Source organism: Danio aesculapii, chromosome 15 (genome assembly GCF_903798145.1).
Source record: "Danio aesculapii chromosome 15, fDanAes4.1, whole genome shotgun sequence".
In the NCBI taxonomy this organism is placed as follows: domain Eukaryota; kingdom Metazoa; phylum Chordata; class Actinopteri; order Cypriniformes; family Danionidae; genus Danio; species Danio aesculapii.
The window spans coordinates 4,221,941-4,240,107 of NC_079449.1; the positions used below are offsets into that span (position 1 = coordinate 4,221,941).

At 36.8% G+C, this 18,167-nt stretch overlaps 1 protein-coding gene across 1 annotated transcript in view; it reads left to right on the forward strand.

The window, feature by feature from the left end:
• gria4a (glutamate receptor, ionotropic, AMPA 4a) overlaps positions 1–18,167 on the forward strand; it is a 154,950-nt gene that overhangs the window by 54,540 nt on the left and 82,243 nt on the right. Inside the window, exons 4-6 of the mRNA XM_056474044.1 lie at positions 1,530–1,697; positions 4,183–4,287; positions 4,414–4,521. Coding sequence (XP_056330019.1) covers positions 1,530–1,697; positions 4,183–4,287; positions 4,414–4,521 — 381 coding nt within the window. The remainder of the gene's footprint in view (positions 1–1,529; positions 1,698–4,182; positions 4,288–4,413; positions 4,522–18,167) is intronic.

Genomic DNA, 18,167 nt, shown 5'->3' on the forward strand with positions numbered 1-18,167 from the left:
TCAGCTAAAGTCCATCATCACAGTGGTCAGTATTATTATATTAGTATTCCCTCCAGAACTGTCGAGCATCTGTCTGCGCTCCCATAGACTGTCTCATGCCTCCAAAAGCCACCTCATTGCGTTCATTGCGTTTTGTCTTCATCTTCTGAGGCGCAACTCATTTATTTTAGAAGAAAATAGTCCCACAGTGGTTTCTCCCACCACAGAAAACGACATTTTTATTTTTGATATCTGCCACAGGTTTATCATGAAATGGCGATTTAGTTTTCTTTGAGTCATTGGATGGAAACACTGCTTCATTCGTAAATGATTTACGCAATATTTCAGTTTTACTTATAAGTCTAATTTGCATCTTTTTTTAATGGAAATATAGCTACTCTTTAAATTAAAGTTAGCTATCCAAGCAACAAATCCACAGCCTTAAGAGAAGCTGGTACCCAGAGACCGATGCTCATTTTTCCTAGAACAAACACATTTAAAGAAAACCTTGCAAATAAGTGCAATAAAAAAAACTTTTCGGGCACAAGTTGAAATAAATCAAATAATGAGCTCTGGAGGCACCACACAAAAAGGGTTACAGTTCACCCTAACTGGAAAACATAACAAATATACTCATTAAGATGATTCTGTGCTGCATAAACTTCACCTCGTTCTCCTTTCCTCAGTTCAAGAACGTTGCTTTTCCCATCAGTTAATAATATAGGGCTCGTTCTCTACTCCCATTGATTGGCGCTTCCATCCTGCAGTCCCAGCCATAAATTATCTAGGGAACATCAGACCAATCTTTACGGGTTCATTAGAGCACACTTTACAAGCGAGAGCCTTGACTATCTCCATCTTCCGCTCGCTCTTGATTTTCCTCATTTCACTTGCCGACTCCCCCTTTAATGATTGTAGTTTGTTTTTGTCTTTCCCTCAATGTTAATTGGATGTTATTATGCCTCTGCTACAACCATAAATCTTGATTTCCGCTGATCAAGTTCATTCATAAAGACTGGTGTCAGTGTGGACCCAGCCGCTGAGACTCATTCGGTTTTATTGGACTGGATTTACTCATGCAAATAGCCCAGCTTTTGTATTTGTTTATGGAAATAAGAAGAAATGAACATCCATTTTGATTATTTGAGGTTGAGCCTTTCTTTTTTTTTTTTTACTTACTGCCGGTGGTACCTCATAAAGAGAAAAGCAATGAGATCCCGGCACTGTTTTCCCCAGCAATCTCTCTGAATCTTTACTGCTATGTAGCAACAATCTGTACTGCTTTACAGCTAAATAGCTTTTCCAGTAACAAGTAGTGGCGTTGCTACATTGCAGTTTTATGTCACACTGCATTACGCGCACAGCCTTACAAGCCAGCAGGCAGAGGCAATAATCAATGCGTTCACCTAGAATGCCCCCTCTGTTGCATTTACATTTACTTTAGGTGCTAGGACAGCTTGACTGAGTATTTGATATGTGATTGTAAACAGGAAGCACGGGTAATGTAGTGTGAATGAAATTAAGACGCAGCTTTCCTTTTACCTCTTTAGTATACATCATCATTGACGTATGATGGTGTGCTAGTGATGGCGGAGGCATTTCGGAATCTGCGTAGACAGAAGATCGACATCTCTCGCAGAGGCAATGCTGGAGACTGCCTGGCCAACCCCGCTGCCCCTTGGAATCAGGGAATTGACATGGAACGAACTCTGAAACAGGTGAGAGCGGGGTGGGATTGTGTAAGACTGGTGAGAGTTGGTGAGGCCCTGTTACCCAGGTAAAAATGGGTGGCAATCTGTATGACATGTTGGAGTGGGAAGGACTCTGCATGACAGGTGAGAGTGAGCAGGGTATACATAACAGAGTGGGAGTGGGTGGGAGTCTACACAACAGGTGGGAGTGGGCAGGACTGTGGGATTCTGCACAACAGATCGAAGTGGGAGGTACTAGGCACAACAAGTGGGAGTAGGCAGGACTCTACATGACAGATGGGAGTGGGCGGGACTTTGAGATTCTGCACAACAGATGGAGTGGGCGGTACTTTGCACAACAAGTGGGTTCAGGCAGGAATCTACATGACAGGTGGGTGTGGGTGGGACTGTGCAGGATAGGTTGGAGTGGGTGGGTCTCTACACAACAGGTGGGGGTGGGTGGGACACTACACAACAGGTGGGAGTGGGCTGGACTCTACTCAACAGTTGGGAGTGAGTGGGAATCTACACCACAGGTGGGAGTAGGTGGGATTCTACACAACAAGTGGGAGTGAGTGGGATTCTATACCACAGGTGGGAGTAACTGGGATTCTACACAACAGGTGGGAGGGGGCGGGACACTACATAACAAGTAGGAGTAGGCTGGAGTCTATACAACAGGTGGGAGTGAGTGGGATTCAACACCAAAGGTGAGAGTAGGTGGGATTCTACACAACAGGTGGGATTGGGCTGGACTCTACAAAACAGGTGGGAGTGAGTGGGAATCGACACCACAGGTGGGATTCTACAAAACAGGTGGGAGGGGGCGGGACTCTACACAATAGGTGGGATTGAGCTGGACTCTTCACAAAAAATGGGAGTAGGCAGGACTCTACACGACAGGTCAGAGTAGGTGGGACTCTACACAACAGGTGGGAGTGGGCAGGAGCTTACATGACAGGAGGGAGTAGGCATGGCTCTACATGACAGGTGGGGGTGGGCAGGGCTCTACATGATAGGTTGGAGTGAGCGGGCCTCTACACGACAGATGGCAGTGGGCGGGACTCTACACGACAACAGGTGGCAGTGGGCGGGACTCTACACGACAACAGGTGGCAGTGGGCGGGACTCTACACGGCAGGTGGAAGTGGGCGGGACTTTACACGACAGGTGGAAGTGGGCGGGGCTCTATGCAACAGGTGGCAGTGGGTGGGACTCTACGCGACAGGTGGCAGTGGGCGGGACTCTGTACAATAAGTAGGAAATGTGAATTTGGATGAACTTGTTTGTGAACTTACAACATACAAAAACTTACCACATAAGCCAGAAGAGTTAATAGGGGTAAATTGGATTCTGTATGATGGGTGATAGTGGATGAGACTTTGTATGATGGGGTGGTACTCGTGTGCAATAGGTGGTGGCAGGTGGGATACTGTACAACAGGTGGGAGCATGTATATTATGAGAACTGATGAACCAGATGAGAATCGATGGCATGCTTTTAGTCAGGTCATATTTGAAGGCATTCCATGAGCCAGATGAGAGGGGTGGGGAATTGCAGGGGTGTGCAATTGGTGGGATTGAGTGGGACTCTGTAAAAAAGGTGAAAGTGGGTGGGAGCCTGTATGACAAGTGAGAACTGATCGTGCAGAGTCAAATGAGAGCTGATGTGATGCTGTGAGCCAGGTAAGAGTGGGCAAGATATTGTAGAAGCCTAGGCAGGAGATGAAAGTTGAAAGTATATCATCATCACCCAAGTGAAATAGGGTGGGATTTAGTACAACATGTGAGTGAGGGTGGAAATCAGTACATTTGGGATTAGACAGGCCTCTAGAGTGGAAGTGGATGGGAATCTGTACAAATAGTGGGAGTAAATGAGAATTTGAACCACAGGTGGGATGGAGTAGAATTTTGTACAACATGTAGGAGTTTGGAGGAATCTGTACCACACAGGTGGGAGATGGGTGGGAATGGCGGGGGGTGCTCTGTATGACTGGTCAGAGTGGGCGACTGGGGACTGTGTTAGACTTTATGTGCAACTAGTGTGGATAAACAGGACCGTAGGCAGCTCCAATGGGATGGTAGGGCACCATCTGAAAGGTGAGTGTGAACAGGACTGTAAGACTTTAGGATGCTGCCTGAATGCTGAGATTTGGTGGGAAGTTTAAGATTGGTGAAGCTATAACAGATGAGGCTTTGTGGGATACAGTCTGAAAAATTAAAGTAGGTGGGATTCATGACAGGTCAGGATGGGAGGGACTATGTACAACAGATGGGACAGGCTGGAATGGTAAGACAAGTCAAACTGTGTGGGTCGCTGTACAAAAGGTGAAAGTGGGACATTGGGAAAGATACTTGGAGCAAAATGTTCAGCATGGTACATTAATTGTCTATCAAACATTCCAGCACTAGCAAAATGAGTGGATCGTCAATATAATCATTTTGACCCATGCTCACCAAATTGACATATAATCATAACAAGATTTTTCCTATGTGTGTGTGTGTGTGTAAAGGTGAGAATCCAGGGTCTCACAGGGAATATCCAGTTTGATCATTATGGACGCAGAGTCAACTACACCATGGACGTCTTTGAGCTAAAGAGTAACGGCCCCCGCAAGGTCAGACACAAAACACAACACGCTTGCAACACACAAGCTAACATTTATACACTCAAGTTGTAATTTTACCCAGAAGCTCAGAAACACACACACAGGATTGATCCCCTTATCGTCTATCATCTGCAGATCGGTTACTGGAACGACCTGGATAAATTGGTTCTCGTCCAGAACGAGCTCTCCATGGGCAATGACTCCGCAATGGAGAACAGGACGGTTATCGTCACAACTATAATGGTAATGTACTCACAACCACCCACATCCACAGTCTTACACACATAGCGCCATCTAGAGTTGTACTAGAATAACACTCGCTCGCATTGCTCTTGATGAATGTACTGCTGAGAGAAGGCAGGAAAGAAGGCGAGGCAGTGAAAGAGAGAGAAAGAGAGCTGACTGTGCATTAGTTCATGTTTAGCATGTTAAAAATCATCAGTTTAGCCACTGAAAGAGTTAAACTGAAAAAAAGTTTATGCATTTGAGGTATGTGATTAACACTAGAACCGCCGGAGGTTGTTGTATACCTAAAACTGTCAGTGCAGGTAAATTTTACCCATGCACAAATAAAACGAAAACATAAATTTGCTGTATTGTGACACTGTGTTAATAAGGAAGTGTCTGGGGTCATGAAATGTTCATGTCTGGTCATCAACAATATTTGTGTCCTGTTGTTTTAATGCAGGTTAGTCACTTTCAGAAAGGTAGGCTATAAGCTAAAATCTGCACTGACAACGAGAATTAGAAGCAAGTAAATACATACAGTATTTGGGTATAATTATATCATTATTACAATGCAATGTCATTAATAATGTATTAAGATAACCCATGTCATTTAAATGGCTAAAATAGCCTATAAACTATAGTTTACCACACTGCATATGATGTATGACGCAGTGACAAATTCAAGCGTAGAGCTTCCCCTAATTAATTATTCATTTGTTTACTAATTCATAGTATAATAAGAGAAAAACAATAACATTTAAACATTTGTTAGCTGGCTAAAACGCCTAAATATGATCTTGTGTGGTGTCTCTGAGGGTTTGGATCACTGATAGATGAACTGTCAAGATACTGACTTTCTTACCATAACACTCTCCAACAGCCTTCATGCCATTTTGTGCTTTTAATACCACTTAGGCATCCACAAATTGCATTCTTCAGGGTTCATACACACTTTTACTACTAACATTCCATGACTTTTCCAGAGTTTTCCAGAACTTTCAAGTACATTTTCATGACGCAATGTTTCATGTAATGTCTACATATACAGTTGAAGTCAGAATTATTAGCCCCCCTGTTTATTTTTTCCCCAATTTCTGTTTAACGGAGAGAAGATTTGTTTCAACACATTTCTAATCATAATAGTTTTAATAACTCATTTCAAAAAACTGATTTATTTTATCTTTGTCATGATGACAGTAAATGATATTTGACTAGATATTCTTCAAGACACTTCTATACAGCTTAAAGTGACATTTAAAGGCTTAACTAGGTTCGTTCGGTTAACTAGGCAGGTTAGGATAATTAGGCAAGTTATTGTATAATGATGGTTTGTTCGAAAAAAAAATAGCTTAAAAATTTGTTTAAAAAAATTAAAAACCTGCTATTATCCTAGCTGAAATAAAACAAATAAGACTTTCTCCAGAAGAAAAAATATTATCAGACATACTGTGAAACTTTTTGCTCTGTTAAACATAATTTGGGAAGCATTAAAAAAAGAAAAAAATTAAAGGGGGGGGGGGCTAATAATTCTGACTTTAACTGTACACAGTAAATAAGAAAAACAACACTGTTCAAATTTATTACAGCATATCATAGAACACACAACAATCTATTTTGTTTACATTTGTTTTTATATCTTTGTAAAATTGATTTTGATGATGCTTACACGGCACTAACAATGTGAGAGCAAGTTTTTGGCCAAGGACAGAAAAGAAGTAAAGACAACTAACCTATATTCAAGGTAGGGCTGTACAATATATAGTTTCAGCATCGAAATCGCAATGTGTTCACCCGCAATGGGAATATAGTTTATTCATAATGGAGTAAAAGTTTATCATCTGCATGCATTTTTAAAGAGATAGTTCCCCCAAAAATGACTTACCATTTTCATTACAACCTTCTTTTCTTTTTTAAATAAACACAAAAAGAAATTCAATAATTCCTATAGTATTGAAACAAGGGAAGTGTGAGTAAATAGTGAGTACATTTGAATCTTTGAGTAAACTGTCCCTTTAAGGCCTGTGACTGTCTGAACATTTCAATATTTCAGAGTTTAAAAAATACGGCCACAAGACATTATTTGTAACTTTAATAAGGATTGAATAATATACAATGAAGACTATGCAGTGTTGATTATTCAATATCTGTACCTGAATAGTGAATACCTGAAAACTAGAACTCATTGTTATCTGTACTATATTTTATTTATCTATGCTTGTCATTTATTTGTTATGCATTATTCGAGATTCTCTCCTCTTCAAAATCCACCCACACAATTCAAATAAACCTGTTAAATCGTCTGGTCAAATTGTATTCACATCGCAATATATATCACAGAAATACCAAATATTATAATGTCAGATTTCTCCAACATCGCACAGCCCTAATGCAAGTCTACACATATTTGTTAAACTAATTCCCATGACTTTTCCAAAACTTGTGGGTTTTTCTGTTTTTCCAAAACTTTTCCAGGCTAAAATTCCATGACTTTCCCAGGTTTTGAACCGTTTGAACCCTGATTTTTATACTAATTCAGTAAGTGAAGGGCATGGCCTAGTAATGTATAAAATAAAAACATAAGCAGCCTATAGGTTGTTTCACATGACGTCACAGATGGAGGGCAGGAAGTGATTCTTCTACATAGGAATCGCCATCAGAACATCAAAATGTTTCTGTTTATGTTGTTTATAATTGTTTAAATTGGCCATAATAAGATATGCCGAACAGCTTTTATAAAACTCCAAAAGTTTTTGCTTATAAAGGAGGAAAGTTCAAGAAACCGGCTGAAAAAAGGAAGAATAGTTGGCATGTATTAAACATTTTATAATATATCCATGCAGTGTTTCCTCTAGAATATTTTCTAGCTGTGGCGTCACGCCTTTTTTAACAGATCTACCAACTACCTGTGGCGTTATTTCAATGACAAACGTCGTGAGCGCAGTATAAGAAGTCGAGATCGCATGTAATAGCGTATGAGCATGCGGATCTCTTTGCTTGCGTGCCGATTTTTCCTGCTCGTGCACAAAACTTCTTGCCTCCCCCTCAAATATAAGCCGCTTTAAGAGCGCGCAGATCTTCTTGTGCGCTCTCAAATAAACGCTGCTGAGGTGTGATTTAGTTTGTTTATGTAACGAGTATGTCTCCAGCATTTATTTGATTTGCTAGGAATATTTATGAATGCCTCTGGTATTAATGCGTCCTGAAATAAAGTAAAACGGCTATACGTCGTGTTTTCTGGCCTCATGCATCACGCACCTGTCACAGTCAGTCAGTCAGTCAGCACGTAACCTTAAAGGGTTAAACAAATGACGCACAGCACTACTACGGTTACAGAAAAGTTCACGCTGTTATAATTCACTTACCATTTAATTTGTTTTTGGTGCGATTATCACCCGCTATTAAAAAATAGAATGTTTTGAATGAGGAGCTGTAATGTAGCCATGGCGGGATGAATCTTGGCGTGGCGGCCCGGCATGGAAGAATGAATGTAGCGGAAACCATGCATGTGTACAAACATTTTTGAACGCAATAATTCGCAACAGCACCAATAAAGATCATATACAGGCTTAACTATGTGTATAAATATGTTTAATGTGTTATATATAAAAAAATCAGATACAAACACCACCACACGTAAACAAAATCCAGGAGAATATAAATAATGTAACCTGCCATGTAATCTCTGTAATGAAATCTCCATCTTGTTTTGCAATAATCAAGTCTTTACTGGCATTTCGGCAGAATAAACAACCGTAACGTGAACATCGAGGTGCAGCGGTGAATGTTTGTTGATGGTAAGATCATCAACAGAACAAAAAAGAAATGCAACCCTTGCGACAAAACTAAAGGGTTATTATCGTGGAGCTCTGTTTCCCCTTTATAAAAATAAATAAATAAAATAAATAATGTACATTTCATTTACATTTAGTCATTTAGCAGACGCTTTTATCCAAAGCGACTTACAAATGAGGACAAGGAAGCAATTTACACAACTATAAGAGCAGCAGTGAGCAAGTGCTATAGACAAGTTTCAGGTGTAGACTATATGTCCACGCTTTTGTATGCTTTTATCTGTTATATCGTGATGTCTGGAAGATATCCGCATGGGGGAAAAACTATAGTAATTTACTATAACTATAATTATAGTAATTTACTATTACTATAACTATAACTATTACTATAAACTTTTTGAACCACATAGTAAAGTGTATAATGTGCACAACTGATAAACTGTAATAAACACTGTAACGTTAGTGTAAACTGTGGTAAACTGTGATTACAGTGTAGAAAACTGAAGCCTATTGAATAACTTTATAACTACAGTTGTGTTGTACCATAGCGACAATGTAAATACTACAACAGTTTAATTCAAGTAATTATCTATAGTATGCTTCCAAACACTATAGTATTTTTAATGTAGCATAATTATACAGTATCTACCGCCTCAATGACAGGCAATTATATTGTAGTTCAGTAGAAAACTCGGCCCTCTTCATGATATAATGATCATGCCCAACATATGTGCTTATTTTCTATTTATATCTCCTTTAAAATATGGCATAAATCGCAAAAATATAGACTTTCCTCAATGTCTCCCATTCATTTTTTTACTTCCTGCCCTCCATCTGAATTTCGCACGTCACCAGAACCACCTGACTGAAAACAACCTATAAGCAGTCATTATACTGACCTTATTCTGTGCTTGTTTTTGCAATTTTAGACCTTCCAATTCAGTTGCCAATGGGAGAAATAATAAACAGCTAACAAATGGTCAACCTACTTGCGATATACCTAAAAAAGTATAATAATATAAGAAGGAAATGTCAGTTTGCGATATAGTATGCGATTTCAGACTCAGCCAATCACTGGGGGGCATTATTAAACGTCTGTTATGTGCATTTGATTTAAAAAAAAAAAAAGGGACGGGTAAAAATTGACCCCATGGCGGTTCTAATGTTAAATTTCCCATAAAAATGCATCATGGTAGCCATCATTTCCAACAAATGGCCATAGTTACAGCAGTCACTGTTAAGCCGATGTCCCACTAGCAGACTCAAAACAGCCTGGTTTTTGGTCAGCCGTGTCACACCTACCAACAGTTTTTTGCAGATCTGTCACACTCAACGATTAATAATGGATGAGATGACAGTCTGAACAACTGCCTGTGACATTTCCATCCTGTTCTGTCACGGATTGCTGAAATAAGACCAGGAGCCCCATGCCAGCAAATTATAACACACTGAATTAAACTACAACAATATACAGACCCCGCTATTCCTTCCCTGTCAGTTCTTTAGCCTGAGAACATTTGCATTTACATTAATGCCTGTGATGTATACATTTTTATTTGCCCAAAGCCGCTTACATTGCATTCATGCATATCTTGGGAACAGAAGCAGTGACCTTTCTCTAGTGGTTAAGCTAGAATTATGCTATCTCACACACTGACGAATCTAGCCGGTCACTTTCAAGGCCAGGAGAGCCGCCTACTTACTGACTCGGATGATTTCAGACCCGCTAAAAGTTGCATTTATGTCAAGGGAATTAACAATAAAAGTTGAGCCGCTATCTGACCTCTGATCCTCAAATAACTTCACAACTGGAAATACATTAGTAGGACACCACAAACATAGTCAGAAGCTTTAGCAATTCAAATTAGACAAGCTTTAAGGGTTTATATTTTATATAATATAGATTTGAAGACTAATCTCACTCAGTTATTTTTTATATTTGAAACAAATGTGATGTTTTTAAATTCATTATCTTTTTAATTTTAAACTTCATTGCCAATATTTAGTCATATTTGTAATGCTTTTTATTTATCTTAAATTTTAAAAATAACAATATAATTACACATGAAATTCTTATTGTTCAATATTCATACTTTTCTTTCAAAGTTCAGCTTTATTTGCTTTTTAATGTCGATTTTCTATAAAATCTATATTTTTTAAGCACTATTAAAAAGATACAGAACATACGATAATAAAAAAATGCATATTTATATTTGCATTAATATCTGTTATATCCCGTTTTTAATCGTTTTTAGTCACTTAATAATAACTTAATAAAGAATCCTTTATTCAATTTACATGCTTATGCAGTTTAACAATTATATCTGTTAGCGAGTCTTTGATTTTTATTTATTTATTATTTTAAGAAATTATACAATTTAAGAATTTAATGTTTTAAATTATCAAATTTAGTGCCTCTTTTTAATGTTCAGCTTTTGATCAATCATTTTCTTCATTCCTTTTTTTTTTCTCTATAATTTTTAAGCTCAATACATTTGTGCCCAAATTTTTCTAAACGGGGGATTTTTTTTGTTGCATGCGGCCTTGTTAATAGTATCCTATGAACATCTTTTGCATTTATTTTCTCTAGGTTTTTACATTTTTTTTCTAGAAAATTATATTTGAATATATTTCAAAACTTAACTATAGTTCCCAGTGGACGAATTTGCTGTATGCACCCTTCAATGTGAAATCTGAATAGAAGGAGAACATTTGGCAATCTTGATTTACTTAACTAATCATTTTAAAAGCAACAGGTTTACTCACTTATTTTAAGTCAGCTAATCATCTTAAAAGCAACAGGTTTAGTCACTTATTTTAAGTCAGCTAATCATTTTAAAAGCAACAGGTTTACTCACTTATTTTAAGTCAGCTAATCATTTTAAAAGCAACAGGTTTACTTACTTATTTTAAGTAGTCAGCTAATCATTTTAAAAGCAACAGGTTTACTCACTTATTTTAAGTCAACTAATCGTTTTAAGAGCAACAGATTTACTCACTTATTTTAAGTAGTCAGCTAATCATTTTAAAAGCAACAGGTTTACTCACTTATTTTAAGTAGTCAGCTAATCATTTTAAAAGCAACAGGTTTACTCACTTATTTTAAGTAGTCAGCTAATCATTTTAAAAGCAACAGGTTTACTCACTTATTTTAAGTAGTCAGCTAATCATTTTAAAAGCAACAGGTTTACTCACTTATTTTAAGTAGTCAGCTAATCATCTTAAAAGCAACAGGTTTACTCACTTATTTTAAGTAAAGTGAACATTTTATATGCAACAGGTTTACTCACTTATTTTAAGTCAACTAATCGTTTAAAAAGCAACAGGTTTACTCACCTATTTTGAGTAGAGTCAACTAATCGAAACAAAACAACTGCTTTAAGCAGATCAAGTCATATTCATAAACATATTCATTGTTATTTATTTATGACCCTCCTCCAAGTAAGTATCTATCATATATTTCATTAATATGAAAAGACAAAGAACTAATCTTTTTGTCTTAAAGTGATGAAACACACACAAGTTTTAAAAAGTTAAATAATAAAAGTTATAAAAATATAATTTTTAGTAACACAAAAATTGCCTTTATTTGGAAGGCTTTGGGATTAGGAGTAGCTGAAAGCCTCACGTGACAGGAAGTAAATCAATTCCTCTATCTTTCTTGAAATCTTTTATTTGGTTGTTTGCTCTCATGTCATTGAGGAATTAAACATGGATAACGTAGAAAATTACTTATAAAAGAAAAATGGCAACTATTATCTTTGACATCTTGGGCTTAAATGAGCTGTGTATGATAGACAAGTGTAACAAAAATTGTTACTAGAATTAATAACAGCTTGTCCTTTGAACATTATTTTAAGCTTTCAATTTCTCTGGATTTATTGTTTAATGATAATGGTGGCTGCCCCAGATTAACTGTAGTAACACTGGTATTTTGGGGTTGAAACTATGGCTACTGTGGTCAGTTCTGTAAGGGTTTAAATAGGGGAAAAGAGCGATAGAGAATTCTACCTTAGCAGGCTCCTCCTCTTTCTCTCTCTCTCTCCTTCTCTTTTTTCTTTTCTGCCGTGCGCTTTTTAAGGCGATGGAGAATTTTACGTCTGCAGGATCATCCTCGTTTCCATCGCTGCTAAAGAATCCGCTGTTCAGACACTGAGAGAAACAGAAGAGGACGAGGCATCAGAGAAAGTGTAATGATCAGCTGTTTTCTCTCTTCAGCTGGGACTGCGGCGTTAAACATATTCACTAACATTCATCCCACGTACTTGAGGTGCAAACCAAGGGTGTAAAAAAGCAGATTTGTGGGTATTTTCGATTTGTCTTTCTGTGATTGCTTGCCCTTGCCTTGTGAATAACACATTTGGCATTTAAAGGCATCATCAAGTGCAAAATGGGCCAATTTACTTCGCTAACAAATGTGTGTTCTGTCATTGAACACTATTGAAGTATACTACACTGTAAAAAGTGATTTACTTCACTTTTAAAAGGAGGTAAACTAGTATTAGAAGTGTAAATAAGTAAACCCATTGTAAATGTTCAGTTGATTTAACTTATTTTATAATTATTCACGTTAATTTTTTTAGTAAATCACTTAGAAATTTAATAAAAAATTCAGCGAATTTACTCACTCACTAAAATCAACTAATTGCTTTAAAAGCAACAGATTTATTCACTAATTTTAAGTAAAGTCAACTAATCATTTAAAAAGCAACAGGTTTACTCATTTAAGTAAAGTCAACTAATCGTTTTACAGTTTACTAACTCAAAGTAAAATCAACTAATTGCTTTAAAAGCAACAGATTTATTCACTAATTTTAAGTAAAGTCAACTAATCATTTAAAAAGCAACAGGTTTACTCATTTAAGTAAAGTCAACTAATCGTTTTACAGTTTACTAACTCAAAGTAAAATCAACTAATTGATTTAAAAGCAACAGGTTTACTCACTTATTTTAAGTAGTCAACTAATCGTTTTAAAAGCAGCAGGTTTACTCACTTGTTTTAAGTAAAGTCAACTAATCGTTTTAAAAGCAACAGGTTTACTCACTTATTTAAAGTCAAGTCAACTAATCGTTTTAAAAGCAACAGGTTTACTCACTTATTTTAAGTAAAGTCAACTAATCGTTTTAAAAGCAACAGGTTTACTCACTTATTTTAAGTAAAGTCAACTAATCATTTTAAAAGCAACAGGTTTACTAATTTAAGTAAAGTCAACTAATCGTTTTAAAAGCAACAGGTTTATTCACTTATTTTAAGTAGTCAACTAATCATTTAAAAGCAACAGGTTTACTCACTTAAGTAAAGTCAACTAATCGTTTTAGTTTACTAACTCAATGTAAAATCAACTAATCGATTTAAAAGCAACAGGTTTACTCACTTATTTTAAGTAAAGCCAACTAATCATTTTAAAAGCAACAGGTTTACTTTATGTAAAGTCATCTAATAATTGTAAAAGCAACAGGTTTACTCACTTATTTTAATTAAAGCCAACTAATCGTTTTAAAAGCAACAGGTTTACTCACTTATTTTAAGTAAAGTCAACTAATCGTTTTACAGGTTTACTCACTTATTTTAAGTAAAGCCAACTAATCGCTTTATAAGCAACAGGTTTACTCACTTATTTAAAGTAAAGTCAACTAATCGTTTTAAAAGCAGCAGGTTTACTCACTTATTTAAAGTAAAGTCAACTAATCGTTTTAAAAGCAGCAGGTTTACTCACTTATTTTAAGTCAACTAATCATTTTATAAGGAACAGGTTTACTTTATGTAAAGTCATCTAATAACTGTAAAAGCAACAGGTTTACTCACTTATTTTAAGTAAAGTCAACTAATCGTTTTACAGGTTTACTCACTTATTTGAAGTAAAGTCAACTAATCATTTTATAAGGAACAGGTTTACTTTATGTAAAGCCATCTAATAATTGTAAAAGCAACAGGTTTACTCACTTATTTTAGGTAAAGTTAACTAATCGCTTTAAAAGCAACAGGTTTACTCACTTATTTTAGGTAAAGTTAACTAATCGCTTTAAAAGCAACAGGTTTACTCACTTATTTTAGGTAAAGTCAACTAATCATTTTAAAAGCAACAGGTTTACTCACTTATTTTAGGTAAAGTCAACTAATCATTTTAAAAGAAACAGGTTTACTCACTTATTTTAAGTAAAGTCAACTAATTGTTTTAAAAGCAACAGGTTTACTCACTTATTTTAAGTACAGTCAACTAATCGTTTTAAAAAGCAATGGGTTTATGCACTTTAAGTCAACTTACTGTTTAAAAAACAATGGTTTTACTCAACTATTTAAAAGTAAAATCAACTAATAGTTTTACAAGCAAAATATTTACTCACTTATTTTAGGTAAAATCAACAAATCATTTTAACTGCAACAGGTTTACTCACTTATTTTAAAGTCAACTAATCATTTTTTACAGTGTACATCTTATTTAAAAATGTCTTTAAAGAATTTATGCATATATGTGAATATATCCATATGGCTATGTTATTTTGTTATTGAGAGAACGGAGCGCAGCACATATTTTCCTATTCATATTTGTTATCAGTATTTGGTACCAATTGACATTTCAAATCTCATTTAGTCTCTTATATTTTATGTTACATTTGCACAAATGTGAGTGCGAGCGATAAGCTGCAGTTCACGGATTGGCCACCGGTGTCACTAATAATAATGAATTCAGACTTATACACAGAGCCTCTTGAAAGAATGAAGGAAGTTGGAGAATTATGGCACATTGCTGATTTTGTGTTGCCTTTAAATGTCTTGAGATAAGTGAGGTTTGTTTTTATGGAGGTTGTCTCAGATGAGATGCTGTTTTCTGTGTTTATGGTGACTGAACAAGGATCACAATGTGGAGCAAACAAAGTGATTTTATTATCCATTGATTGAAATGTTACTATTTTATGATTTGAACTTCTTTCATTTTTTATATTACAACATTATAATGTTAAAATGTAAAACATTTGGTTGTTTTTGTATTTTTTAAAAAATGCATATAAATTATACCCTGGGAAGTCAATGAAATAATATATGTATATTAAATGTAATAAAACTGTATTTTTTAATATATAGTCAAGCCCGAAATCATTTATTCAGAGATATATATATATAAAAATAAGGGAGATTGTAAAATATTACAGTGAAATTAGGACCATTTAACCAATCACACAGAGACATTTAAAATGACACCAAACATGAATATAAAGCCACAAGATACACCGTATTAAAAACTTAAACATTCTGTGTGGAATGTGAGTGAGCTGCTCTGGTGGAGAAGGTAAAGTCCAGGGCAAAGAGGGGGGCTCAGGATGCATGATCGAGACAACCCGAACAACCGGTTTTCTGGCTGATCGTCTTCTCAGATTAGAAAGTTTATTGTTTTAGCGCCTGACCATTCATAACAGTTTTCAGGGTTTAATATGGAGAGATATAGCCATCCTTACAGGCCTATCTGTGACAAACGTATGGCTTATAGTTTATGTTAGTAAATACATCAATTATCACTAGTTAATAGAACCTTATTGTAAAGTGTTCCCTTTTTTATTGCTGTCGTTGAAGTTAGTTTCAGTTCACAATAATAAGTTCCCCTTAAAGAAAAATTCGGAGCCTCATACTTAACATGAATTAAACATGAGTTTAGCATGTGGTTTTTCTCTACCAAAAACGTCGCAAGCATGTCAGGCTTATATCTTTATAAGTGTATGAGGATCATTCTAAACTGAACTTACGAATGCATCACACTGTCCAGTTCAACACCTGAAGCCTGTTTGATGCACAATTCACACATTATGGAAACATCTGGAGAATCTCCATTCCAAATAGAGCTTACAGAGAGCAGTTTGTGCAGGTCGTCACGGTTACACATTCTAAAATAGAATCTTTTTTTAAAGTCACGGCTTCCTTTAAAGGATATAAGAACTGCTCTCTCTCACTCCTGATATGCATTTCATCCTCAGTTACACACACAGAATGTTTGCTGAGTGTGTGTGTGTGTATGCGTGCTGATTAGCGGCAAACTAAAAGCGCTCTTCAACTAAATCAACACAAGTTGTTCCGGGAGACAAAATGTCATGATTCAGACTCTCCTGTAGCATTGATTTACGTAACTCTGCACCTCTTAGAGTCAGCATGAAATCAAATACAAGTCCATACTGTATATCAAACACTCTCTTGTCCTCGGAAACAATGCTTTTTATTAGTGAATGAATGCCATTAGAGGAGGCACGGTGGCTCAGTGGTTAGCACTGTGGCCTCACAGCAAGAAGTTCACTGGTTCGAGTCTCGGCTGGGTCAGTTGGCATTCTGTGTTTGCATGTTCTCCCCGTGTTGGTGTGGGTTAACTCTGGGTGCTCCGGTTTCCCCCACAGTCCAGACACATGCACTATAGAACTAAATTGGTCGTAGTGTATGAGGTGTTTCTCAGTACTGGGTTGCAGCTGGAAGGGCATCCACTACATAAAAAATATGCTGGAATAGTTGGCGGTTCATTCCACTGTGGTGACCCCTGATTAATAAGGGATTAATCTGAAGAAAAAAATGAATGAATGAACGCCATTAGGACTAATAGGTTAATTTTTGCCAATAGATGCACAGTTTATCGCAATATATTTTGGTGCGATATATCGTACAACAAGTGAAGTTTCATAAACCAATTTCGAGAGGAGCACGTGATATGATTGAGCACGTCTGGCCACTCATCTGTAATCAGTAATAATCCAATCAGAGTGATCCTAGTTTACTATAAATGGATCAATTTCTCCCTAATGTTTTATCTTCGTTTGGAAGAATCCCCCCTTCCACCCCATCTCCTCCCTTTTCTAAAAGGGGGAGCTCTCGAGACCTACCTGATCTCGGATCTCCTGATATGCTTATCGACCTGGGCTCAAATATCTCCGAGCTCAGGGTTCTCTCCCGGGACAGCATGCCAAACCTGCTTTATACGCCAAGCATATCTAAGTGGGAACTCTTGAAAAATAGATATCGCGACAGGCCTAATATACAACATAATATACCTACAGCAAAAATCGCAAATGATAATCCATGTAAAAACTAGACTTATGACTACGACTTAAGATCTCCCACAGTCCACTGCAAGCTGTCATGAAGCCCATTAATTCATAATAAATACAACATTTGGTTCCTCATTAAACGTTTCTGTTATGATATTAGTCATAAATGGCATTTCATGTTGACTTCAAGAGGAAAACTTCATCATTACACGATGTGAGCGCAAACAAGTGCGGCCGTTCACACTATAAATAGAGCCGTTAATTAATCCAATGAGGGTTCAGGAATCAATCAAGTGTAAATGTGACAAACGCAGAGCAGCGAATCGACACACACACACACACACGCACACACACACACACACACACACACACACACACACACGCACACGCACACCCAGACAGGACAGACAGACTTTTTGTGTGTCTGTGTGTGTGCGCAAGTGTTTAAGTGAGTGTGTCTGAAAGTGTGTGTGTGTTTATCTGTGTGATCTAATGAGTTTGAGTGCATATATGAGTGGGTGTGAGTGAGTTTGTGCATGTGAGTGTGTAAGTGTTTGTTCATATGTTTAAGGGAGTGTGTTTGCATGTGTGTGTGTTCATTTGTGTGAGCTAGTGTGCAAGTTTGTGTGTGTGTGTGTGTGTGTGTGCGCAAGTGTTCAAGTGAGTGTGTCTGAAAATGTGTGCGTTTATCTGTGTGATCTAGTGAGTTTGAGTGTGTGTATAAGTGTGTGTGAGTGAGTTTGTGCATGTGAGTGTGTAAGTGTTTGTTCATATGTTGAAGGGAGTGTGTTTGCATGTGTGTGTGTTCATTTGTGTGAGCTAGTGTGCAAGTTTGTGTGTGTGTGTGTG